This window comes from Chanodichthys erythropterus, chromosome 1 (genome assembly GCF_024489055.1).
Source record: "Chanodichthys erythropterus isolate Z2021 chromosome 1, ASM2448905v1, whole genome shotgun sequence".
Lineage (NCBI taxonomy): Eukaryota > Metazoa > Chordata > Actinopteri > Cypriniformes > Xenocyprididae > Chanodichthys > Chanodichthys erythropterus.
This window is the reverse complement of record NC_090221.1, coordinates 20,325,545-20,352,864: the sequence shown is the minus strand read 5'-3', so window position 1 is coordinate 20,352,864 and position 27,320 is coordinate 20,325,545. Positions and strand designations below refer to the sequence as shown.

The following is a 27,320-nucleotide window of genomic DNA, read 5'->3' as shown; positions in this document are numbered from 1 at the left end:
CGGCTAGCTTTGATTGGCATTAGCTTTTTTGTGCTTAAGCAAAACTTTCTCATGTTTTTTTATTTATTTATTTTCTTTTGAAAACCATTGAATTATTCATAGCTGAACCAGTGCTTGTGTCTCCATTCTGGCCATCGTGTTTTTTGAGATATTTTCATGCTCTGTGCTGCTTTCGCTTTTGCTGCATGAGGTTATTTTATTATTTTTTTGTTCGGGTGTAAGCAGGGTCCAAAATTAACTTGCCTGCCAGTGGTCAAAATATGTTTTTGTCCCTAGCTGTTTTTTACACTTTTGTTTGCTTTGTGATGTACATTTTGTAGCTGAATGTAAGGATTATTCAGAATTTAATCAAGAATGCCTTTTAAATTCCAATTCAATTCCCAAGTTTGAATTGAGGCAGAAAACAGGATGCAGAATTGCAGTTTGATTTTGAATGTGCACTGCTGTTTAAAAGATTGTTTAATGTTTTAGAAAGAAGCTGCTGCTTATGAAGGCTGCATTTATTTGATCAAAAATACAGTAAAAACTTTAATATTATGAAATATTATTACAATTTAAAAATCATTCCGAAATCATTCTATTTGATTTAAATTCTTTGGTGAATAGAGAGTTCAAAATAATTTTTTTGAGATTTGAGATTTTTTTAACAATGTAAATGTATTTACTGCATCCTTGCTAAATAAAAGTATTAATTGCTTAAAAAAATCATACTGACCCCAAACTTTTGGACAGTAGTGTAATTAGTAAAATAAAATTGATATTACATTTTAAATTGAAAAGCAAACTTTAACTGAACAAACTTTGAATGTTAATTAAACATCATTTAAAGAAAAATAAAAAGGATTGAAATAGATAAATTATATTTAATAAATTAACTTTTTAGATTTATTTTTTTTATTATTTTATTTTTTAACATTTTAATTCAACTTCAATTTCGGACCCTGGTTCTAAGCTGGTAAGAATCTTTTACACAGAGTCAGACAGTGATATTTCAGCCTGGTCGATATTTACTCTTCTGCGCATCTTGTAAATGCAAAGATTGGCAAGTTATTTGATGCTAGCGATCTGCGTTAGCGCTTATAAAGTTTTACTGCTCTCCTTCACTATTGCTAGTAGAACTTTCAATGGTTGAGAGTGAAAAGACTAAAAGGAAGAGGAAGCAGGGAAGCAGCACGGCTGCTTTTCCTCAGTATCGATCGTGTGCAGTTTGAAATGGAAGTCAGGCCGCTTCATTTACAGGCTGACATTAGACTCAGGTAGATGGGGGAAGGGATTCTCTTGATTACTGCGATAGGCCGGTGAGTGTATTTCAGCAGGGACAAAAATGGCATTATGCAGGCGCTGCGGACCAGCGGAAAATATCTACGCTTAGTAAACAGGAGAGGAAATCGAAGCTTTTGTCAGCTGCAGCTTGTCTCCCTCGCTCACTCCTTCTCTTCCTCCACTCGTCCTGTGAGAGGGTTTATCTACTTAAGCCAATCTCCTGTTTCATTACAAAGCATCCAGTGAAATGTAATAAGACGCCACCTTTACGCTGCTCTGTAAGTAACGTGCTCTTCTGAAAATGTGTGTTTTTGATGAGCAAAAACACAAAGCATGGGGGAACGCTTCTGACAGAGCTCTGTAGGGATGGATTTCACATGATTACGACCCAAATAGCATTTCTGTGGGGGAGAAGAGACACAGAGAAGGAAATAAAGGCATGAACACTGTTAAAGAGAAACACTGAAAGTAGTTTTATAGGAAAACAGTGATAAGAAGTACAGAGTATGACATCTGTCAATTATTTTTTTCTATTATTAAGATGTTTATTTTTTTTATTCAAACAATATATAAAAAGAGGTTTACAATACAGATAGTTCGGACTCTAAATTCTAATTGGATGAGCCACATTTGAAGTCATTGTAAAATTACATTAAATTAATGCACCAAGTTGTTGTCGTTTGGAAGCCATGTGGTAATGAACTATATTTCTTTGCATCAGAATTATGTAACAATATTAGCTCAAAGGGGAAATAATAATAATTATTCATAACTTATTATTAACTATGATTAATAATGAATATTTGAATCAGTTAATCAGATTAACTTGATATAGCTACATTAAAATTACAATCAGTTTCATTCTGTGAACACTCACTATTGGTTATAATTCTAAGAGAAGGGTATTTTTCATGGCCATACAAAAATATTTCTTTCTTAGCATTTACAGCACTTAGAGCTGGTAGCAATATCTAAATCATACAAGAGGCAATTTATTGCAGACAGTGAGTCAGAACCAAATATGTATTGTGCACGTAAGTTTTATTAACTAAATCACGAACGCATAACCAAACTAACAAACACACACACACACACACACATAAACACAAGTCCTTGCGTCCTTGAGGCGCTATATAAATAAAAAAAATACTACTACTGCTACTATTATTATTATTATTAGTATTATTTTTATTATAAGTCACACGTACATGGGTAAAATGATAAATGATGGAGTGAAACCGAAGTGGGAACAGGAAATGGAGCTATGGAGAAGTCAATTAAACAAGCTGGAAAAGACCATCAGTTTTCTCAGTAATAAAGCACCTTTGCTAACAAAGGTGGTTCACAAATTAATACTAAATTGCTGTTTAGTGTTCAAATGTACGATACTTGCAAAATGCCTTTAGCTGTTGAGAAGCATTGGATCTGCAGGCTGAGGAGAAATCCTAGATGGTTCGGTCTGAAGTCGTAATCAATATCTTCTGCGTTGGATGAAGAAATATGAAACAACTTAAGCTGTTAATTTGACTTTTAGTGGGGAAAGAGTTCTTTCTCTCTCTCATAGATGAGCACATGGCTGGGTTGCAGGCCTAGGCCTACAGGTCACACAACCGGAGATTCCTTGAGTCTGTCGAAGAAGCACGAGAGAGAGGCGGAGTTGTACGTCTCCTCTTAAGGTCTGGGAGGAGCCACACCTCTTCGGGTGGACCTGACTAATGAGCGAAGTGGAATTTTTGTAGCGGGAACTTTCTTTGTTGGGGAGTTTATGGCTCTTGTCTTTGAGCATGATTAAACTGGCTGTTGTTGAAGAAGAAACTATTAAAGATTCTTGTAATACTGATGTGTTGCACAGGTATCAACATATCATATACACATGCATTTAAATCTTTAAAATACAAACTCATAGGCACCAAACTTGGTATAGCTTTGTTTACGTTAATCATTGGTTTTTATCATAAAATATACATTAAAAAAAAAAAAAAAAAAAAAAAAAAAAAACCATACAGAAGACTCTGCACAAAACAATCATAATCATATGTTTCAATGATAATCCCCTGTCCTGGGATGCATGTTCATTTATAGATCAGTTCATCTATGAATGAATGCAGGAAAGTCTGTTTTGAGGACTATGGCCACTGCTTTTCCAATGTGGCCACATAGTTTTGGGCAATAAAACCCAGCTCCAGTCTCTTCTCAGGGGATGGGGAATGGGGACAGACCCCAGAGTGAGCTTTAAACTTTATTTGTAAAATATAACAAATAATCGTGTATGATTTGTCTGTCATTACATTTATTATGATAATTATCACTTTTAAATCTAACCCGTTATTGAAGACTGCACTGTAAACACTTACACTCAAAATAATTAATTGGTTTGAGTAGGACAAACTTAAATTAACCAAATTAGTTCAGTCAAATACATTTTTATGCGTATTTAGCACTTTCTTTTTCTTTCAAGTTCACAGAACTGATATATTTTAAGTAAACTGAACTGTTTCATTGTTTTGAGTTTTATTAACTTATTTCTTTTAATTTAGACAAACTTAAGTTGAAACTGGGCTGAGATTTCTATTTCCCAGCATGCTTTGCCCATGGCACTTGAAAGGAGGAGTAAATGCTAAAATTAAGTGTTATAATTTTTTTTTTTTTTTTTTTTTTTTGTACAAGATTAATATTAAGTGTAAGATTTAGTAGTGATTAATGTTATGTTAGGCTAATTCAGAAGAGTTTCTATTAATGTCATGGTGACAAGTGGTGCATGTGGCTTGGTTTGAGAGCAAGTATGTAAAAATGCTGTATATTGCTGCACTCATTCAGCAAGTGCTATACCATGCTATTGTTAACATGTAAGCAAATTAGCAAGTAAGCATTTTATGAATTAGCTTGTTATAGTTAGCTAATTTTACACTAATAAAAATGCTTACATTGGGGTTACATGATAATTTTAAGCTAAATGTATGAGTGTACTCAAAAATAAAAAATATGAGTACAAAATAAAAGTTCTGCTTACTTAAACTTTTGGATTTAAAAATTGAGGCAACTGATTGCCTTACATTTTTTGAGTTTTGCCAACTTATTCGGGTTTACAGTTTTTTTTTTTTAGTCCTGCTTCACATAGCTGTATAAATATGTTCTGATTGGCTCTGATTGTGTTGAGTCACACATCCGTTTCATGTTCACTGCAGACAGACTGTTTTGTGTTCAGTTGCTTGTTTCTGGAAACTTACAGAAAGAGGGAGAAAGAAAAAAATCCAGAAAAAAAAGGCAAGAAAGGAGGTTCACAGTGGTGGCCATTGCAGGATCTTTTTGATAAGGGTCATGCTGAGCGAGCGAGTTGGACGTTGTTCCTGCGGTGGCTTTATTCCCCTTGTGTTTCTCGCACTCCAACCGATTAATCCTGACACGGGTCGCGGCGAGGGAGCCACAGTGTCCTGGCCAAGGATGACTTAGTTGTGTTCCCAATCAAAAACGGGCACCTGCCTGCTTTAGCATGCTCACCAGAGGACCCCAAATCCTGTCAGCGAGAGAAAAGGAGAAGGAGAGAGAGTGACCATCCCGTTCCATTTATCACCATACAAAGACACGCACGGACAACTGCAGGCCCTAAAAATTACATTTGAGACTCCATCCCGATTTATCAAAACGTGACTTCTGACTGCAGGAGGTATAAATCATCATTTACTGACTAGCTGCAGGTAGAGGCACTGTGTTCCCAGAGCACAGTTAGACAGCAGGAGACAGAAAGAGAAACAGCAGAGCTTTGATAAACGACTCTGTATGTGAACATAGTCCATCGCCGCTGTTCTACTGATCCTCAGGACAGGGCGACTTTAAAGGACGTGACGTGATTCTTTGTGTAGTGCGGCGAGCATGCAATGCCATATGAATTCTGATGAAGCTGAATTCTTTTTGTAAGACGAAAAGGATGGAATAATATTTCCAAGGCACTCAAAATGCTGTCCTCCGTACCAAGGTTGCAGAACCAATCAAAATAAAATGTGATTTAAAAAAAAAAAAATAATAATTTACCACATAAATATATACTCTTATTATGAGTGATTGTAATCTAGTAAACATACGCTAACCACACATAGTACTTATGAACAGACATGGTTTTCAGTTTAAGACGTAGTAGTAGTAGTAGTAGTAGTAGTAGTAGTAGTAGTAGTAGTAGTAGTAGTAGTAGTAGTAGTAGTAGTAGTAGTAGTAGTAGTAGTAGTAGTAGTAGTAGTAGTATTTTAAAATTATAGTATATTATTAAATATAATAATATTTTGATTTATATAATTTTAATATACATTTTCGATTTTCATTTATGTGGTTTTAACTTATGCATAATATATATTTTTTTAAATCATTTTTTAACCAAATTTAAAGGTGCCATCAAACTGAAAATTGAATTTACCTCGGCATAGTTGAATAACAAGAGTTCAGTACATGGAAATGACATACAGTGAGTCTCAAACTCCATTGTTTCCTCCTCCTTATATAAATCTCATTTGTTTAAAAGACCTCCGAAGAACAGGCGAATCTCAACATAACAACGACTGTTACGTAACAGTCGGGGTGTACGCCCCCAATATTTGCATATACCAGCCCATGATCAAGCATTAGACAAGGGCAGCCAGTATTAACGTCTGGATCTGTGCACAGCTGAATCATCAGACTAGGTAAGCAAGCAAGAACAATAGCGAAAAATGGCAGATGGAGCAATAATAACTGACATGATCCATGATATCATGATATTTTTAGTGATATTTGTAAACTGGCTTTCTAAATGTTTCGTTAGCATGTTGCTAATGTACTGTTAAATGTGGTTAAAGTTACCATCGTTTCTTACTGTATTCACGGAGACAAGAGAGCCGTCGCCATTTTCATTTTTAAACACTTGCAGTCTGTATAATTCATAAACACAACTTCATTCTTTATAAATCTCTCCAACAGTGTAGCATTAGCCGTTAGCCACGGAGCACTATCAAACTCATTCAGAATCAAATGTAAACATCCAAATAAATACCATACTTACGCAATTAGACATGCTGCATGATGAACACTTCGTAAAGATCCATTTTGAGGGTTATATTAGCTGTGTGAACTTTGTTTATGCAGTGATAGAGTCGAGAGCTCGGGAGGGGGCGTAGAGCACGCGCTTTAAAGGGGCCGCAGCATGAATCAGCGCATTTCTAATTATGCCTCAAAATAGGCCGTTTAAAATTAATTTTAAAAAAAAATCTATGGGGTATTTTGAGCTGCAACTTCATAGACACATTCAGGGGACACCTTAGACTTATATTACATCTTGTAAAAAAAACATCCGATGGCACCTTTAATGATATTATTGTAATATACTGAATATTTGTTAACAATGCTGAATTATTATTATTGTTATATTATTATATAATGCCGTATTACTCTAATATGAATAGGTTTGTGAAATTAAATCATGCATACGTTACAGTAGAACATGTAGTGTTTAGTCCAATTAAATCATTCAATTTATTATTATTATTCAATATAATTTAAATGTACAATATAATGACTCTTTTCAAAGAATAAGTGGACTGAAACACTATAACTAATGTTGATCAAAAAGGGATCAAAAAGAGTACACTTGCAAGCCCAAGGACAGCGTGAATGCAAAAAGAGCCTTTTATGTGCAAGTCTTTCTATTGATGGCAGAGCATGGGCAAAACATGACTTAACTGGATTTTTTTGTTTTGCATACAAACATTTATCATATTTATTGCAGCTTAAATCACAATCACATTATTTGTGCATATACTCCCATTTCCGAACTAAAACCAAATTGTGCAGCCCTTCCATGTCCAATTCGGAGGACTCATCCGCATGATGTGCTGGCGTACCATTTCTTCCTCTCTCTCTCTCCCTCCTTTCTGTCATGGAAAATTATTACCATAGTCTCAAGAATCAATAGCTCTTGGGTTTTTTCTTCCTTCAAATCTTTTCAAAAAGGAACAAACCAGTAACTTAACACAATTGGCCAATCAACTGGATGAGTTCAGCTGTGAAGAGTCTAATGTAATAAGTGGGTTTTAAAGGGCTAATTGACCCTGATGAGCCTCTTGTACCGGCTCTTGTTGAATCACTGGCTGGTTAGACCTTTAGCACGGTGAAGAGGCAGCTTCATCTAAACCCGATGTGTCAGAGACGTCATACGACATCAACCAGCACACACACACACACACACACACACACACACACACACAAAGACAACCCTCACCTATTACTGAAGAGCCTTGTGAATTTAATGGTCTCTGAGGAGAGCATCATCTGATATTGAATGCAGTCCCTCAGACATCTTCACTCTTTTCTCTTTCAAGTACGTTTAAAGCTCAGAGCAAGTGCTGATTAATTTGCATTTTAAACTTTAGCACTTTTAATATGAAATTAAAGTATTACAAAGGGGGAACAAAACAAAAAAGTTAACATCACAAAAACCATCTTTCACTGATGTATTATCGTTAGTCTGACACATTCAGCTTGGAACCATGGCAGTGTCTTAACTGATGGAGAACAAACAGGTCTTCCAGCTTACGTTGCAGTATGTTTTCAGGACTCAGAACAAATGTTTTCCTTTTCTCTGGATGCTAGCCTATTCTGCTGAACTTTATCTCTTAGCATTTCCTCGCCTCCTGAATTTTTTTTTTTTTTTTTTTTTTTTTTTTTTATATATACAGATAAAATGTTGGCCTATAACTATGAATTAGGTTTGGAAGAAGGCTCAGTGCCAGGAAATGAAAATCTCTTTTTTTTTTGCCCATGTTATTCTGTGCTAGTCTTTGCTCCTGTTGGCCCATTTGCTGCTTCTTTTGGTTTCTTTTCCACTCTTATGACTTTTACTTTGACTCTTACTTTTTGTGCGCAAAAAAAAACAAAATAAAAATAACAACTTTATTCAAGAATGTCTTCTCTACCCTGTCATTCCCCTACCTGTTTACGTTCAGCGTTTCCAGGTTCTGTGTCAGAACGTCGGCTCGTTATTGGCCAGTCCCTGCGTCAGCATCAAATGCATGCATTGTGCTGCTCACGTGAACGCCGTTGGCCATTCCTGAGCCGGCATTCTGACGTAGAACCTGGATCATTACGTTCCCACGAGTTAATATGACATCCCCACGAATTAATATTGTGTGGCCACTACATATTATCACATTCCTACTAGTTAATATGTTGTGGACACAACAAAACCGCAGTAAACCGAACATGTCCCCTTAGCTTATTGTAATAAAGCTGTAAATCCAGAACATTTAAATATTGTGCCAGGCTCTTACAAAGGTGCAAGACTGCTAAATTTTTTAAAAGATGTTATGCTTAACATGTTTTTGGTGAAAATACCCTAAGCCTCTTTTTGGCAAGCTTCAGCCAAGAAATGGTTTCCATAAAGTATGCTGCTCAATAACATGCTTTCCTGAATTCCAAAACCCTTTTAGATCCCTGTATTCGAAGAATTATTCTTTTTGTGTTAATGTTGCATGATGCACTGTTATGACATCATTCTGATCCTATTCAGAGCCCATGGATCACTTGTAATCTTGTTTTCTCAGATTTATTGAACATGGAATGTTTAGGTCCAGGTGAGATTACAGATGTGACTGTTGACTCTGTCTCGTCCCTGCTGATCTGAAAGGTAATTGTGTGCCTCTCCCGCTCGGTTCCTCCTCCCTGCTCAAGGACGAGGCAGCTGGAGGTGTCCAGTATTGGCCATTGTGATTTTGAGCAACGGCGAGTTAAAATGGGGCTTCCTGCGGTCCTTTTAAAGAACAGTTGGACGCCTTTTAGATGTGCCCTTGACAAGATGTCCAAATAGATCTGCCACTGCGTTATTGTGTTACAGGCACCCTGGCACAACACATACACACACACACACACTCCTCTTCACCCCTATAACAAAATGATTGGAAATCAAAGATAATATCTTAATGGCAGGGAGTCTGGAATGGACAATTATTGTCAGGCTTCGGTTCCTTATTAGTGCATCCTTCACTCATGTTAAGCAGGTTTAAGATATGATTGTTGTGTCTTTTGAAGGGGAAATTGGCCATCACTGTCTATTTTTCTGCTTTTCTCACTTCATTATTTTTTATTTGCTTGTTTAAAGTCGACATGAAATCAAAATGGACCCTATTTACTTTCTTAATACACGTTTCTTGTCTTGTTTTGCACAAACGGTGCATGTTATTGCAAAGAAAAAAAATGTCTTTCATCAATAACTTGCAGTTTCTCTAAAATTAATTTAATTTTAGGCTGATGTCACTTATGGCAGGCAATTGGTCAGTGCTAACAAACACATTAATGTTAACTACTAACGAAATATCTGTTTAAGCATTGTTTAAGACTACTGTTGTAGGTCTACACAGCAATTTTAACTGATTGTTCACCCAAAAATGCAACTTGTCATCAATTACTCACCCTTTTGTCATCTCAAACCCGTAAGACTTTAGTTCATCTTCACAAATGAAGATATTTTAAATGAATTCTAAGAGATTTCTGTCCCTCCATTGACAGTCTACACAACTACCACTTTGTCTCTTAAGAAAGTTCATGAAGAGATCATAAAACTAATCCGTATGAATCGAGCAATTTAGTCCAAATTTTCTGAAGAGACTTGATCGCTTTGTGATTAAAAGATGAAATTTAGTCTTTTATTCACATATGAACACTGATCCACAAACATAAACAGAATCTCAATCATACTGCGTAACATACGAGAATGAACCTCAGTGGTTCTCGCACGTCAAGCTAATATGCTTGAGCTTCCGTTTAGCATAACTGATGTGTGCATTGATGAATGTTTATATGTGAATAAAATCCTAAATTCAAACTCTTTATCATATAAAGCAATCGTGTCTCTTCAGAAAATTTGGACTAAACTGCTCAGTTAATATGGATTAGTTTTACGATCTCTTTACAACTTTGATGCTTCAAAAAGCTCATAGTTTCATGCATAGTCAATCAGATTTCATCAGATCTTCATTTATGTTTCAGAGATTAGCAAAATTCTCATGGGTTTGGAACAACATGAGGGTAAATAATTGATAACAAGTTTTTCACTTTTGGGTTTGCTATCCCTTTAATACAATTCAATGAAATAAAGTTTACTGCAACAATAGCAAATGATGAGATATTTGACAGGGATGTTCAAGGGTAAACTTTGACCTTTCGCTTCAACGCCACTCTCCCTGTCAAATGTTTGATCACAAGCATGTTTGATCAAAAGCAACCCAGGCTCATTGGACAAATGTGCCTCTAGCTACATTTTTGCAAAACTTAAAGTACATATACAAACTGTAGTTTCCAGCTGAAATGAACACTGGACAGTAAAACAACTTTTGTTCCTTTATTCCTGCATGGTTCCTTGAGCAATACTATATTATCACCTCAAAATATTTTTACAAAACTTATCCATACTTTTGTATCACACAGTCTGATCCATGTGTTTGGCTTTTCTGATGTAGTAAATTGGCTCAGTAGCTCTCCTGTTACAGCCTTGTACTCGCAATACAGAGCGATCGGGTATGAGTCCAGTGAAAAACGAGCCATGATAAAAGACATCAAAGACTTGTAGAAGCAAGCTAAATTGGCATAGATGCTTCAGCAAATGTGTTTTTCTCTCACGTTTGCTATAGAATAGGTTTAGGGTATTATTTTCGCATTATTTTCAAACACAATAGAGCATCAACTTTATAGCAGCACTCACCAGACATTTCATTTCCAAACAGCCGAGTTACATACCACAACCAAACGTAATAAAAACGATGCCGGGAAAAGTGGAAGTATTCCTTCACAATTGACTACAAACTTGTCCAGAATGTTACAGAATGTCTACATTTCATGATCCAATCAATTTCCAAGGGATTAAATAAAGTCCTGCTATTCTTTTACGAATTGAAAATCCTTTTTGTTTGAAAATATGTAATGTTATCAAAGTCAAATGGGTTGAGAATTCCGTTTCATGTTGAGACGAATGTCTATTTTGCTGCTAGTGTTTTATCTGCAATTCGTTTCTTCTCAAATAAGTCAAGAGAGTTCCTCTCAGTTGCTTTGTGCAGTTTTTCAGAGAGAAGAAAGAGTCTTTTCTTCATCTCTTAGCTGTTGATCTCTCATCACCTGTCTTCTAAAATGCATGCAGAGAATCAGAGACAGGAACACGATTCTTATTGTAATGTATTCATTAAGCATCAATTCCCTGTTCAGTCAGGCTAGTGTAATGATATAAGCCTGTCTCACTCACAAATGAGTCCACTCAATGGCAAACAAGGACAGTTATTTTATTTCTTCACCACTCTCTCTGCCAAATGTTTGATCAAAATCTGTGTCAGCATCTCTTTTAGATGCACTCCACATGTTCTTTGTTAGTATGAATATCATTTGCCATTGCTTAATAATCTCTCTGCATATTTAAATATGAAAAACCCATTCTCATTGAGCAGACTATGACTGTCATTTTCATTCACAGCCATTTATGATGGCCAAATTTTCATCTTTCTTATCTCTAAGGCACACAAGTACTTTATTAGCTGGATGTTTGGCCAAGCAGTAACCTCACTGTACTGTCAGGGTCGGGTTAGCAGAGCAAAACTGCACAGTGAATATGCTATAAAGCCAGAGGTTAATGAACAGCCCAGCGTGTCTGATCTTGGGTCTGTCGAATGGAGTCATCAGTAACTGTATCCAAGTACCATAATTCACCCCCTGCTCTTGGTCCTGTGAGGGCGCAGTTCGGCGCCCCTAGAGAGCTCATTACCAGAGCTGCTCACATTAGCCCTGTAGTAACCTTCTCCAACCTGGCACAACGTCAGCCCGAATAAGGCTTCCAAAATGGCCTCCGGTCCAGCTGACGAATAACGGTGGCCCTGTGAGAATGAGAAATGGAAATAAAATACGTCTTTTGTGGCTTGGGAGGAAATAGGACATTTGAGTGTTGTTACACTAGGCACAAACACATACAGAATTTTCCACCTGCCTTTTATCCTTGTATGGGCTTTTCACACTTGAAATTGTAATCGGGTTATTGTAGACATACTCTAACACTGCGAATGCTAAGCTCCTTTTTCATTCCACCCAGGCCATTTATGAAAGCTAAGTTGCACAAACATGGTATGCATAGTTTTGAAAATTAGCATATGCCTGCCCACGTTTATATGCAACTGTTCAGTATTCAGCAACTTGGCCAACACAGATTAATATATATATTTTTTAAGAAATTAAAAAAACAAAAAACAAAAAAAACAGAAAGGATGCATCAAATTGATCTAAAGTGACAGTAAAGACATTTATAATGTTAACATAGTATATTATTAAGCTGCACACTTGTTTTCAACATTGGTAGTAAGGAGTAACCCTTTAATACAAATCAATGTAAAGTTCACTGGAACAGTATCAAATGATGAGATTTTTAACAGAGATGTTCAAGGGGGAACTTTGAACTTTAGCTTCAATGCAACTCTTCCTGCCAAATGTTTGATCAGAAGTACCCTTAAAATCAACCCAGGCTCATTGGAAAAAAATGTGCCTCTAGCTACATTTTTGCAAAACTCAAAGTACATAAACATATAATTAACTGCAGTGTCCAGCTGAAATGAACTCTAGAGACAGTAAAACAACTTATACAAACAACTTTTATTCCTTACCAGTCCCTTGAGCAATACTATAATATAGGGGTGTGACGAGATCTCGTGACTAATATGTGATGAGATTTCTCGTCGAGGCGAAAAGTAGTCTCGTTATGTTGCCATGACAGAGTACGTTTACACTACACCTCCACTATGGTTTTACTTTGTATTTAAATAAAAAACATTTAATTCAGTTGGATAACGGTTACGCGCGATCCTGAAAGAGAAAGTAAACGCGAGGGCGCATTCAAACGCGATTTCAATACCCTGCATTTTGAAAGCGGCTCCCTGATGAATACAGATATCTTTTAATATGAAAGCTGTTTTAGGCTGGGCAGTGTAGTTGTAACCATCTCTTAGCTCTGTGTCAAAGAAAAATTTGGTCTTATTTGCAGTTTGAATATTGAGAGTGTGAGATTATGGCAGAGGTGTCAAGTAACGAAGTACAAATACTTTGTTACCTTACTTAAGTAGAAATTTCGGGTATCTATACTTTACTGGAGTAATTATTGTTCAGACGACTTTTTACTTCTACTCCTTACATTTTCACACAATTATCTGTACTTTCTACTCCTTACATTTTAAAAATAGCCTCGTTACTCCTATTTCATTTCGGCTTCTTTTCATTCCGGCTTGAAAAAAAAAAAACTATCCAGATAAATCGCGCCATCTGGATAGAGTGAATTTGATTGTGGTTGGATGAGACATATGTCTATGGGATGAGAATAAACATATACAATTCTGACACCCTATTGGGTTGTAAGCAATCCAGCGCACCTGCACATCACAAATCACGTCAAATCACATCACACTCCAGCACGGACGACAGTGCTGGGGGTCGTTACTCGAAAAAGATTATTTCTTAAAAGTTATTATTTCTCTACTACTGGCTCATTTAGGCTATCAAACAGGTGCTTTCTCTTCGTCCTCTGCAAATTAAGCTAGGTAGTTCGGTAGAGAGACGTTTGAATAAATTAGCGTATGCTATACACCGGTTTTTAAACTTTTTTTTAGCGCGATCCTTTTTATTTATGTGTCCCCATAGTCATATACAACCATGTAGCTAAACAAGCCAAAACGAATTCATTTAAAACGAAACTGAAGGTAAACCTGCGTTGCTCTCATGGTGTTATACCTCTCTCTTTCACTGAAGTGGAGCAGTGCTCTTGCTGAATGGCACAGATTGCACTACGGACTATTGTTCCTTTTATATGTTTTTTTTTTTTTTTTAACTGTATTTTATTTTTTATAACGAACAAGCTGCGATGTCACGTTTCCAGTGCTTTGTTGTGTGTGCATGAGGCGCGGGCGCGATCAAACAGCTGTCTTTGCAGGGGACTTGCCTCATCGTCATGGCAACGGTTTGTGGCCAGGTCAGATTATGTCAGGCCCTGCGTTCCATTCGGAGGGGCTCATCCCTATGCCCTAATCCCTTCAAAGTGTTTACCCTCCAGAGTGAGAGCTTCAAAGGGATGAAGGGTGTTGGTCAAAAATACTCCTTTTTTGGAACGCACTTCTGCATCATCTTAACGAGACAATCAAGGAGGATAGATTGCGCAAGCTGCACCCTTTGTTTAACGTTAGTTTATTTATTTATTTTTGGTTTATCGCACCATAATGTATAATGTGTCTATGTATTTGAAACATTTGAATGGGCTGATAAAAGGGAGCTGTAAAGTATTTTTGTTTAAGTACAATGTCGTTTTGACCATAATAATGTACTAAATTTAACTCGTATAAATATTACAGTAGTATAAAATACTATACATACATTTATAGGTAAAATCGAACTCCGAGCCTCCTGTACCCATTCTGTGATGACAAACAACTTCACTGTGCAAAGGATCATGGGGGTCCGAAGTGTCCATCAGTTGTATCCTTCGAAATCCTTCATTCCGAAGGGCCCTTTAAAGTGGCCAGTTTTGAACACTTCGGTTTGGAACGACCCTTCAATATGGCGGCCATGATTGTTTTCACTCCGAAGTGCCCTTCGGAGGGCGATATATCCCATTTGGAATGCACCGAGAGTTTGTTGCCATTTGTTGGATGCTCAGACGACCAAACAAATGCCGATTAAACATGTTCAGTCTGGTAAAAACAGACTCCAGCCAACGCCAACACCTATCCAACAAACTCCAACAGATGAGTTTGTTGCCGTTTGTTGGTGCGGTGTGAACTGAAAGAGCTGAAAACTTTGGCGGGTTGGCGGGTGTTAATGTCAACCCCTGATTGTTACTAAGCCTGCCCTGGGTACACCAAAACTACCCACATTTTTCTTGTCTGCTGCCCTCACAGATTCCTGCAGTTAAGCTTGGATGTACATTTACATTCCAATAAAGGTTATGGATGACATTTTGAGGAGGTGGAGTGCACAATAGACCCCTGTGACACGGCCTACGCTTTTGTCCTTAATGCCATTTTTTTTCCTTACATTACTTTTACTTTTATACTTTAAGTAGTTTTGAAACCAGTACTTTTACACTTTTACTTGAGTAAAAAGCTTGAGTTGATACTTCAACTTCTACAGAAGTATTTTAAACCCTAGTATCTATACTTCTACTTGAGTATTGAATGTGAATACTTTTGACATCAATGGATTATGGTTGCACTTAAAGTGTTACCATAAAAATTGAATAACAGTTTTCTCTTAATCTTACTAAGCACAAACAGTAAGGTTTCATTTGTTGCCATTAGTTAATGCACTGTGAACTATCATGAACTAACAATGAATGACTATTTTTATTAACTAACATAAACAAAGATTAATAAATACTGTAGCATGCATATTGCTCATTGTTAGTTGATGTTGGTTAATACATTATTGTTAATAAATGAGACCTTATTGTAAAGTGTTACCATTTTTATTTATACTGTTTTATTTCTATGATCAGTTTGTGGAAAGGAGTTCAGTTAGGAGGTCAAAAGTTGTAGAAGCTCATAAATCATGTACAGTAAGGTCTGAAGAGACCTTACAGAAGAGAAGTCAGTCAGTTGAGTTAGTGGCAAAACCTTTTACAGTATTGAGTATTGTCTTTTACTGCATATGATAATTCATACTCGGAAAGTTGAACTGAAATGACATTCATTACAAGATGATTAGTTAAAACATTTCAAATACACCTGCAGAATATTTTTTCTAGTCATGTATTTCGCCATTGAGGATTTCTTAAAATTAGTGTGTAAAAATCTTGTCTCGTGAACTCAATCTCGAGTCTCGTGTCGTCTCGTCTCGTGAGATACCTGTCTCGTCACACCTCTACTATATTATGATCTCAAAATACTTTTTACAAAACTTATCCATTTGGACTTTTGTATCACATAACCTGATCCATGTGTATGGCTTTTCTGATGTAGTAAATCGCTCATTTGCTCACCTATTACATCCTTGTACTTGCAATGTGGAGCAATCGGGTATGAGTCCAGATAAAAAACGAGCCATGATAAAAAGACATCAAAGACTTGTACAAGCAAACTAAATTGGCACAGATCAGCGGTCGGGAACCTATGGCTTGCGAGTCACATCTGGCTCTTTGACAAAAATCATGTGGCTCACCAGGTCTCCCACCCTTTACCTGAAAATGATGGATAAAAAGATTAGATGAATCAATTGTACTTACTGAAGTTAATCAAAAAAAAATATATATATTTTTAAAGTGCGTTCGCGAGTGTCACGACAGCAATCCTCCTGCACTCAGATTCAAGCAGCTACGTAGCTTGTTTGTGATGATGGCGAAAACTATTTTTAGAACAGCAGTGAAGGCTATATAAAAAAAATGACTGGCCTGAAACATACAATTTTATTGAAACTGGTTCTCTGCTGTGCCAAGAGACATTTTGAAACATTTCACCGGTTACTTTTGCTTTTTCTGCAGAACTGATATGTCCTATAAATGTCGTATTTATGATAATCCGGGCAGCTTTCAGTGAACGATACTGTTTGAAGTTATTAATAACGAAACATGGAAGAATGAGATAGTAAAGAGCGGGATGTGATTGATATTTAAAAGAAGAATTAAAAGCTCCATGTGCTGCCAAAGAGAACTGAATCAGCTACTGACAGGATGCTTTCTGTGATGTCAAAATGGCCGCCTTAGTGATTATTCATGTCAACATATTCAATGTTTACTATTATTGAAGAAAGACATATTATATTATTTTTTTGCTGTGCCTCTTTTGGAAAAATGCATTAACCAAAAATGAAAAATTGTCTCTTTGGTCAAAAAAGGTTTCTGACCCCTGGCACAGATGCTTCAGCAAATGCATTTTTCGCTTACGTTTTCTAAAGAATATGTTTAGGATATTATTTTCACTTTATTTTCGAACACGATGGAGCATTAACTTTTTAGAGGCACTCACTAGACATTTAATTTAAAAAGAGTTATTTTAAATTGTAATAATATTTCACAATACTTCCGTTTTTACTCTATTTTAAACAAATAAATGGAACCTTGGTAAGCACAACATTAAAAAAAATCTCACCGATTCTTAAGGGCACAGCAGCAGAACAATCTGTTTAATAGCATAATTAAACTAAATTGTTTGGTACTATACCTTTTAAGACATTTATCTTTAGAGAAAGGGTGGAGAATGACTGCTTTTGTTTAAAAAAACAAAACAAAAAAACTTTACTACACATAATTGGACTTCAGGGGGAAAAATCAAATGCTTCAGAAGTGTTGAAAATATAATATTAATAGCTGTAACTACTTGAATCAGAATGTATAGCAAATGGATAGCTAAAAAAAAACTATTTTCATATGTGGGTTTGATGTGTGTGCATATAATATGTGAAACTGTGCAGCTGCATTTAGTTGAGTGTATCATAGAGACAGGCTTTGCATCCATCAGTATGACAGCATTCATATTGCATAAGCTGCATTATTTAATACACCGCAATGTCAAAACCTCTGTATGTGTGATTGACATGAGTAGAGGGCAGGTGTGTGGAGTTTGTTAGAGCACATGGGTGTTGCTAACATAAGTGAGTCAGCTAATGTCGAAATATTTATCACTAGCTTACCTGAATAACAAGTTGACTCTATCACCCTCTTGAGTAGTGAGCTAGTTACTGCACATTATGAATGGACAACAGGACTTTGTACTTGCTATGCTTTGACTAAGTATTTGAGTTTAGTATGTTTCTGCCCTAATATTGATGGATTGCTAATTCTATGTCCTCTGTGTGCATGTGTGTGTTCAGTGGATGGTGGTTGGAGCGAATGGAGTAAGTGGTCACCATGCGGAGCCGACTGCACCATGTGGAGGAGTAGAGAATGTACCCAACCTACGCCCGGCACTGGCGGGAAGGACTGTCAGGGCCTGGATCTTCAGTCACTCAATTGTACCAGCGAGCAGTGCCCTCAGAGTGAGTACCACCGACTCTGTCACAGACTTCCTGTATTGATCACACTAAATGTGATGTGAAGCCTGGGATGCATCAGTGAGAGTCCCATTAACCACTAGCCAATGTAGGAAGAACGAAGAAAGGGCACCTTGAGGGTCTCCATTAATTCATTTGTTTAGTGTAGCAGGCAAGGTTTGTGTATCGTTGGGTTGTGTTTTTTGCAGGAAGGTCACTTTTCCAGATCAGAGAATCTCGAGTTGTCCCAGGACTTGATATCCCCTGGGTTCCGTTCTCTGTTTGTTTTCCAGCTCTTCTTTCCTCAAACAACCTCTCCCATTCCTGTTGTTGTTCTTCTCTTCTTTTAATGTTATACTCTCAGTCGTGCAGCTGCCATTATCATAGCACCACAGCAGCATCGACATCGGCATCCTCGGAAGCAGCAATGGTATTGCTGTTCTTCTTATGATTGTTGTTGATATCAGAGCTTCTGGGTGTCGTTATCAGCTGTTTCCGCGAGAAATGATTGGTTCGAACTAATGCCAGAGGGTAGACAGTGGATAAGTCAAAGCTCTGAGCTCTGAGGATGGTTCTGTGTGACTTACTGTGGGTAGAAGAGCTTCTTGAGCAAAGGGTTTTATGTGCTTTCACAGTTCCAAAGTCTTTGTGCTAAATGAATACTAGAGAATAAGTGAAGTGTTGTGACTGAAATTGAAATATGACGTTTAAATCATGAATTGTTTTTGGCCAGTGAGTAATTAAAAATACAAATAATTTGAAATACACCACTGTTCAAAAGTTTGGGGTTGGTAAGATTTTTCATTTTTTTGTAAAAAAGTCTATTATGCTCACTGAGACTGCATTTATATAATCAATATATAATATATCTCCAAAAGTATTGGGACACCCCTCAAAATCATTGAATTCAGGTGTTCCAATCACTTCCTGTGCAATAAGTCCATTCATAAAACTTCCTCACTACTAAATATTCCACGGTCAACTGTTAGTGGTATCATAATAAAGTGGAAGCAATTAAGAACAACCGCAAGTCAGTCACGAAATGGTAGGCCACGTAAAATCAGCGGGTCAGCGCATGCTGAGGCGCACAGTGTGCGGAAGTTGCCAACTTTCTGCAGAGTCAGTAGCTACAGACCTCCAAACTTCATGTGGCCTTCAGATTAGCTCAAGAACAGTGCATAGAGAGCTTCATGGAATGGGTTTCCATGGCCGAGCAGCTGCATCCAAGCTTTACATCACCAAGTGCAATGCAAAGCGTCGGATGCAGTGGTGTAAAGCACTGGACTCTAGAGCAGTGGAGACGTGTTCTCTGGAGTGACGAATCACTCTTCTCTGTCTGACAATCCGATGGACGAGTCTGGGTTTGGTGGTTGCCAGCATTATGGTGTGGGGTTGTTTTTCAGGGGTGGGCTTGGCCCCTTAGTTCCAGTGAAAGGAACCCTTAATGCTTTAGCATACCAAGACATTTTGGACGATTTCATGCTCTCAACTTTGTGGGAACAGTTTGGGGATGGCCCCTTCCTGTTCCAACATGACTGCGCACCAGTGCACAAAGCAAGGTCCATAAAGACATGAATGAGTGAGTTTGGTGTGGAGGAACTTGACTGACCTGCACAGATCTTGACTTCAACCCGATAGAACACTTTTGGGATGAATTAAAGCGGAGACTGTGAGCAAGGCCTTCTCCAACATCACTGCCTGACCTCAAATGCGCTTCTAGAAGAATAGTCAAAAATCCCCATAAACACACTCCTAAACAATGTTCCCTCTAAGCTGCGCACATGCGCGGCCGCGCAGAACAAATAATTGCCGCGCAGACAACAGACATGAAAATGATTGTAGTAGTTTAAATGAGAAATAATTGCAGCGCTCTGGACAACCGCTATAGGGTTATTGTCGCTATAGAGTTGGAACCGGTGAATGTGGTTTACAGGTTTCATAGAAAGAGAACGATTGAGCGTGTGTGAGCTGGCTGGCCCTGAGCCAAATCAGTCGCGGTAAGAATACTGTAATGTTTGCGGACTAAATACATCAATATGAGAGGCAACGCGAAACAAAAAGAAATGTGAAATAAAACGTCATGTTTTAATGAAAAGTGGTGGAAATAACGGATGATGGGCACAGAATGCTAACAAAACTCTGAGACATTTACAATCACACACCCACCACAGGTGTAGCTTGAAAACTCGAAAACTCAAAATACATCAGTGATATACCTCCGTTTAAATAGATTTTTGTGTGTGGTGATGGTGTGGGTTTCAGGGATCTTTAGATAACTATAAAAGAGTTAATGTTCACTTTTCTATCACTTTAGCTATCAGATCGGTTAAATGCTTCAGTTTGTTGTCACTATATAATATATTAAAACAAATGGAAGCATTTAAACTGATATAATACTGTATATCAGTTTAAATACTTAAATATTATATTATATTTTATTATATTATAATGTAAGCCTAAAAAAAAAAATATCTCACAAAGGGATTGTTTAGGGCTTAAATCTTAACCTCCTGGTATATAAATTCTGGGAAATTCATAAGCAATAAACTTGTAATTTTGATGGTTTAACACTGTCTGTTGCTAATAATTGACTGTACAAAAACACATTATGGTTTGCCAAACTATCATTCTAATTGCTCATATTATATTATTATAAAGAATTGAACTGTCCTGCAGGAGGACAGAAATAATTTTTTAATAGAATTTTTTTGTAAAGACGTACAGCTAATACAGCAATGTGAAAAAATCTCAAGTAACCTAAAATGTGCTTAATTTAGTGACTGAACTGCTTGTTTTCAAACATATTATTTAATAAATCACTAAGTTACATCGAGGGTCAAATAAAATAGAAACGGCACATTAAAGTTAAATGTTACAATTGCATGATAAAACCATTTGTGTGTGTGTGTGTGTGTGTGTGTGTGTGTGTGTGTGTGTGTGTGTGTGTGTGTGTGTGTGTGTGTGTGTGTGTGTGTGTGTGTGTGTGTGTGTGTGTGTGTGTGTGTGTGTGTGTGTGTGTGTGCTTTTGTTTATATTACATTGTGGGGACCAAATGTCCCCATGATGTAATATAAACCTGAGTTCACCTACATCGTGGGGACCAGCCAGCGGTCCCCACAATGTAAATGGGTTTATAAATCATATAGAATGAGTTTTTGTGAAAAAGTAAAAGTTTGCACAGTTTCCTGTGAGGGTTAGGTTTAGGGGTAGGGGCAGGGTAGGGGGATAGAATGTACAGTTTGTTCAGTGTAAAATGCATTGAAGTCTATGGAAAGTCCCCACAATTCACAAAAACAAACATGTGTGTGTGTGTGTGTGTGTGTGTGTGTGTGTGTGTTTACGTTCATTGTATAGGTCTGATATAAAGGATGTTTTTGCTCAGGTGGCCAAAATGTGCGCTCAACAGAGAAAAGTTTTGCTCAGCGAGAAAAAAAATTAGAGGGAACATTGCTCCTAAACCTTGTGGAAAGCCTTCCCAGAAGAGTTAAAGCTGTTATAGCTGCAAAGGGTGCCCCATATTAAACCCTACGGACTTTTGGCAATATAGTGTGTATACATATAGCTGCAAGAAAAAGTATGTGAACCACTTTCAGAAAATGTGAATAATTTTAACAAAATAAGAGAGATCATACAAAATGCATGTTATTTTTTATTTAGTACTGTCCTGAGTAATATATTTTACATAACAGATGTTTATATATATATATATATATATATATATATATATATATATATATATATATATATATATATATATATATATATATATATATATATATATATATATATATATATATATATATATAGTCAACAAGAAAAGAAAAAAAAAATAGCCAAATTTATTAAAATGGCCCCGCTCAAAAGTTGGTGAACCATTGTTTCTTAATACCTGGATGATCTATGATTAATTAGTTAAACTGCCCAGTGTTCTTCAAAAAAATCATCCAGGTCCTGCAGATTTATTTGCATATTTTAACCCTTTCCAACAATGACTGTATGATTTTGAGATCCATCTTTTCACACCAAGGACAACTGAGGGACTCAAACACAACTATATAAGGTTAAAACATTCACTGATGCTCCAGAAGGAAACAACTCTTACTTACTTAACATTATGAATCATGTTCATAATCAAGTGGGCTTAAGTAATTTGAAGTGTTTGCACTGACTTACTTATTGACTTGCTATGTGTTGGTCATGTCATAGTTGAATTATTCACCCTGTCTGTCATTCGAAGCACTTTGTGTGATATTGGCTGTGAAGAACTGCATTTTAAAGATCTCCCACAGAGACAGCAGAAAAACAGAAAGGAGCCACGCTTTTAATGTCTCGGTCTGTAATTTACCCACTGGTTATCATGAAATGTGCTGAGCCAAACACTTGTTCTTTATTAACAGTTAATTTGGGTCCGTTTCACTCCCAGCAGAAATTAGCGACTCGTCTTCACACACAATTCCCTTTGATCTTGCTATGGCCACGACTGTTGCTGATATGGATCATCGACAGAGATAAAGGGAGGCAGAATGTGAGCAAACACTCCCATTAGTAGAGGTCAAGAGTGAAGAGTTTGTATTCCCCATGCTGTGAGTCGATGCAGTTCTAGAAGCTTTCAACTAGGGGCCACATGGAGGGATGTCCAATTGCAGAGTTGAGATTTTACATGCAAAAATTGCCAGTGTTGCAATCGGCAACAACAAAAGAATGAAAATACTAAATATTGCAACCTTCCAGCTGAGCCCAAGGCCTAGTTATTATCATTAGATGTTTGTGTATCTCTGTTCTGGGAGGTTGCGCTGCAGTCAGGATGTTATTAATTGGCCCATGTTGCTCAAATTAAAAGCAAAGAAGCTGGTATGATGGCAGCCACTGGGAAATTTTCTCAGTTGGGGGTCCGGCCAAGCAGATGGGCTTGTATTCGCATCTTCTTGGATCAAAGTGTCGGGATTGGCATCTTAATTTGGGGTATGCCGTGGGTGTCCTGTTAACATAGTCCCCCTCCAGGACACTCTTGCATTAGGGTCAAAGTGGGGTGGGACAGCACCAGCCGGTCGAATCCTTCCCCTCATTCCTTTAGGGCTTTGCACATTTCAGATTTTAATCTGAGCCCTCCCACATGTCATTTACACACGGTCGTACTAGCTCAAACTCTTCAGCCCACGTATACAGGCACACTGAATAGGCAAAAATCCCTGAGAATTGGAATGCAGGCCACAGAAAAATTCTTGTCCCAATCTGTTCTCAGCAGATGTCTCTCGCCAGACAATAGACCTGTTTTATACTGTAATGAGCAGAAAATCCTGCCTGCTTTGGCTACTCTGCTGCACAGGAAAAAAAAATTTTCTTCTTCTTCTTCTTCGGAGGGTTTAATTAGTTGTTAGAGGAAACTCGTTGAAATAAAAGTAGCATTTAGTGTCCTCATAATTCAAGGGGAGATTAGTCCTAACGCACCTGCTATGGGTTAAATGCAAGTTGAAAAGCACATAAATCCAAAGCAGCTGTGTGAAATGAAGAGCATCAGAATGAGTGTTTACTCTGTACAGTGGATATTGTCGAGGAGGACAGATTGACACAATGTTAAGTTTCCATCATAATTCCTAAATTAACTCTTTAACTCCTAAATTAACTTTTTTTTTTTGGGGGGGGTCCTAAAATGACATTCACATCCAAAGCAGTGTTGGATGGGATTAGCTTTCCAAACAATGCTTGAGTTTTAATTATTAACGTGATAATTATCTGTGATTTCATGCACTGATTTGGATAGAATGTGCAAAAATGTCTAAATTCATAATGAGGATTCACCAAGCAGTTGAACAAAAAAATGTTGCTTTCGGCAAAAGGTTTGTGTGAGAATGAAAATATTTATACTGGCTGTATCTGTTGCTGCTCAGTTTTTAATTATGAATCTCATAGGTCTCCATAAATATAATTAACTTCTGACCATTATACCAAAGCCTTCTGTGGTGTTTCTGGACTGATTTAAATCTTTTGTATAGAACATTTATAGAGCATTTTATAATGACTTTATAAGAATACTTTTTATACAACTATCTTTTTTGTTTGTTATATTTTAACAAAAAATAATTATAAATATTATATTTTTATGTCATATATATAATTTTATTTTATGTTTAGATTTTAGTTTTTTAAGCATATGTGTGCACAGTTAGCACAGTTATAGCAATACTGACTTTATAATATTTTTATGTAATTTGTTTATATTTTAAATATAGTAAATATTAATAAATATATGACCTGTGCTGACAAAATGAGTCGCAATGAGTATATTTTCAAAAATGATTTATTATTTTCAAAATTCTGTATGATTTGTTGGAATCCGACAAAAAAGGACTGAGCTACACTTGTTTGAATTCAATAGAGTCAGCTATTATTAGAAAAATCAAGTTTAACTTTTCTGAAGGTTCCAAAACTAAATCACCTAGCAACTATGCCTTAAAGGTGCCCTAGAATTAAAAATTGAATTTATCTTGGCATAGTTAAATAACAAGAGTTCAGTACATGGAAATGACATACAGTGAGTCTCAAACTCCATCGTTTCCTCCCCATATAAATCTCATTTGTTTAAAAGACCTGCGAAGAACAGGCGAATCCCAACATAACACCGACTGTTACGTAACATTCGGGGTGTACGCCCCCAATATTTGCATATGCCAACCCATGTTCTCAACATTATGAAAGGCATTAGACAAGGGCAGGACGTCTGGATCTGTGCACAGCTGAATCATCAGACTAGGTAAGCAAGCAAGAACAATAGCAAAAAATGGCAGATGGAGCAATAATAACTGACATGATCCATGATGTCATGATATTTTTAGTGATATTTGTAAGCTGTCTTTCTAAATGTTTCGTTAGCATGTTGCTAATGTACTGTTAAATGTGGTTAAAGTTGCCATCGTTTTTTACTGTATTCACGAAGACAAGAGCCGTCACTATTTTCATTATTAAACACTTGCAGTCTGTATAATTCATAAACACAACTTCATTCTTTATAAATCTCTCCAACAGTGTATAATTAGCCATTAGCCACGGAGCACAGCCTCAAATTCATTCAGAATCAAATGTAAACAATATAACAGTATACAATACTCACATAAACCGACGCATATATGTCGCATGCATGAAGAACACTTTGTAAAGATCCATTTTGAGGGTTATATTAGCTGTGTAAACTTTATGCACTGTTTATGGCAAGCGCAAGCTCCGTGGGCGGAGAGCACGGGCAATTAAAGGGGCAGCAGCCCTGAATCGGTGCATTTCTAATTATGCCCCAAAATAAGCCGTTAAAAAAAAAAATTAAAAAAAAAAATCTATGGGGTATTTTGAGCTGAAACTTCAGACACATTCAGGGGACACCTTAGACTTATATTACATCTTGTAAAAAAAACATTCAATGGCACCTTTTAAAATCCCTGTTAATAACACCTAATTTGGCACACACCTCGTCAAAACCAAATATCTATAGGAATTTTTTTTTTCAATATTTTACTTTAATATATTGAAGTACTGTAATTCTTTTTATATGTGTGTTATCGGGATATATCGGAGGCATCTTTGTGCGTGCGCCTCGGATCTGTCAATCAGCTCGAGTAAGATCAATTTGTTTAGCATGACTTTAAAAAAAACCTAATTTCATTGGTTCAGACTAATGCCATTAAAAATTCGCTATGCATACTCACAAAGTTGGAATGCTGCACTTTAAAACAATACCAAACTTGGACTAATGAGGAAGTTGCTGAGCGGGAGCACTAGTGATGAAGCAAGCAAAGAGCTCGTTATTATCCCGTGTGCATTCCAACTCATTTTGTCAGAACGGGTCACATATTTTATATCTCGTTTTTTATTTAAAATACATTTTTTACAAGTAATTTTTATACCAATGCATTACCATTACAAGTAATTTATTTAGTATTTTTTTATACCAATGGATTTGTAGTTAAAATAAAGTTGGATGCATAATTATTAATCTGTTTTGATGTTTCTAAAGACTAGCATTGAGCTTACAGCCGATTGGTTGATAGGAATATTGTTCCAGGATGGACAAGGGTGTTGATCAAAAATTACAGTCACCAAACAGTATATTATCGCAGGTGTCTATTGTTTGATTTTCACAAATCAGTGAATAACTACAGTGTGGATGCTGCATAATGCCTCATAACCTTCATTCATCTAGTCATGATAATTAACAGTTTGGCGCTTCACCACCTGGTGAAATTACACCCAGGTGTTGCTGGGTAAAAAGTGATGATGGGAAGGAAAAGTCATGTTGCTGAATTAATGCAGCCTGTGCTGATAATCAGGCTAATTTGTGGAATAGAGTAAATTAAATTAAGACATTTAAAAGCACCTAGTTTTCAGCTATTTAGCAATAATGGAAATAACGTTGTAACCTTTAAATGCGAATCTGCTTTGTCTTTCATGCTGAGGGAGTAATTCAGTAATACCTACTGCAAGAATGGTAATTTATTTCCCTTTTTCATTTTATGTGATTAGATACAAAAGATTCAATTTTAGACTTTTTGATTAGCTTAAAGGGATAGTTCACCCCAAAAAAATGAAAATCAGTCATCAATTACTCACACTTTTGTCATCACAAATCCATAAGACTTCCATTCATCTTCAGAACACAATTGAAGATATTTTAATGAAATATGAGAGATTTCTGTCCCTACATTGAAAGTCTATTAATCCAAAACTCTAATGCTTCAAATTGTACATCAGGAGAAGTAAATCCAAAATAAATCCATATGAATCAAGAAGGTTAATCCAAGACCTCTGAAGAAACACGATCGATTTAAATGGTGAACAGATTTAATTTAGGCTTGTATAAATGATTACCAAATTTTTATTTTGGGTAAAGTAACCCTTTAAGTCCCACATTATTTATCTTCTAATAAATAACCACAAATAACTCTGTCGTTATAAATTTCCACATTTCGGTGATAAATGCTTACCGACAACAGCGCATGCTAGTGTTTTATCAATACGAGTGCAACAGACCTATACTGTAGCATGAACTTCAACTCCAAATCTTCCTGACTTCATCACTACTG

The 27,320-nt window shown here is 36.6% G+C and overlaps 1 protein-coding gene across 1 annotated transcript in view; it reads left to right on the top strand.

Annotated features, from left to right (window-relative positions):
• The window catches only part of unc5a (unc-5 netrin receptor A), a 238,326-nt gene that overhangs the window by 174,599 nt on the left and 36,407 nt on the right, over positions 1-27,320 (top strand). Inside the window, exon 7 of the mRNA XM_067381855.1 lies at positions 18,094-18,258. Coding sequence (XP_067237956.1) covers positions 18,094-18,258 — 165 coding nt within the window. The remainder of the gene's footprint in view (positions 1-18,093; positions 18,259-27,320) is intronic.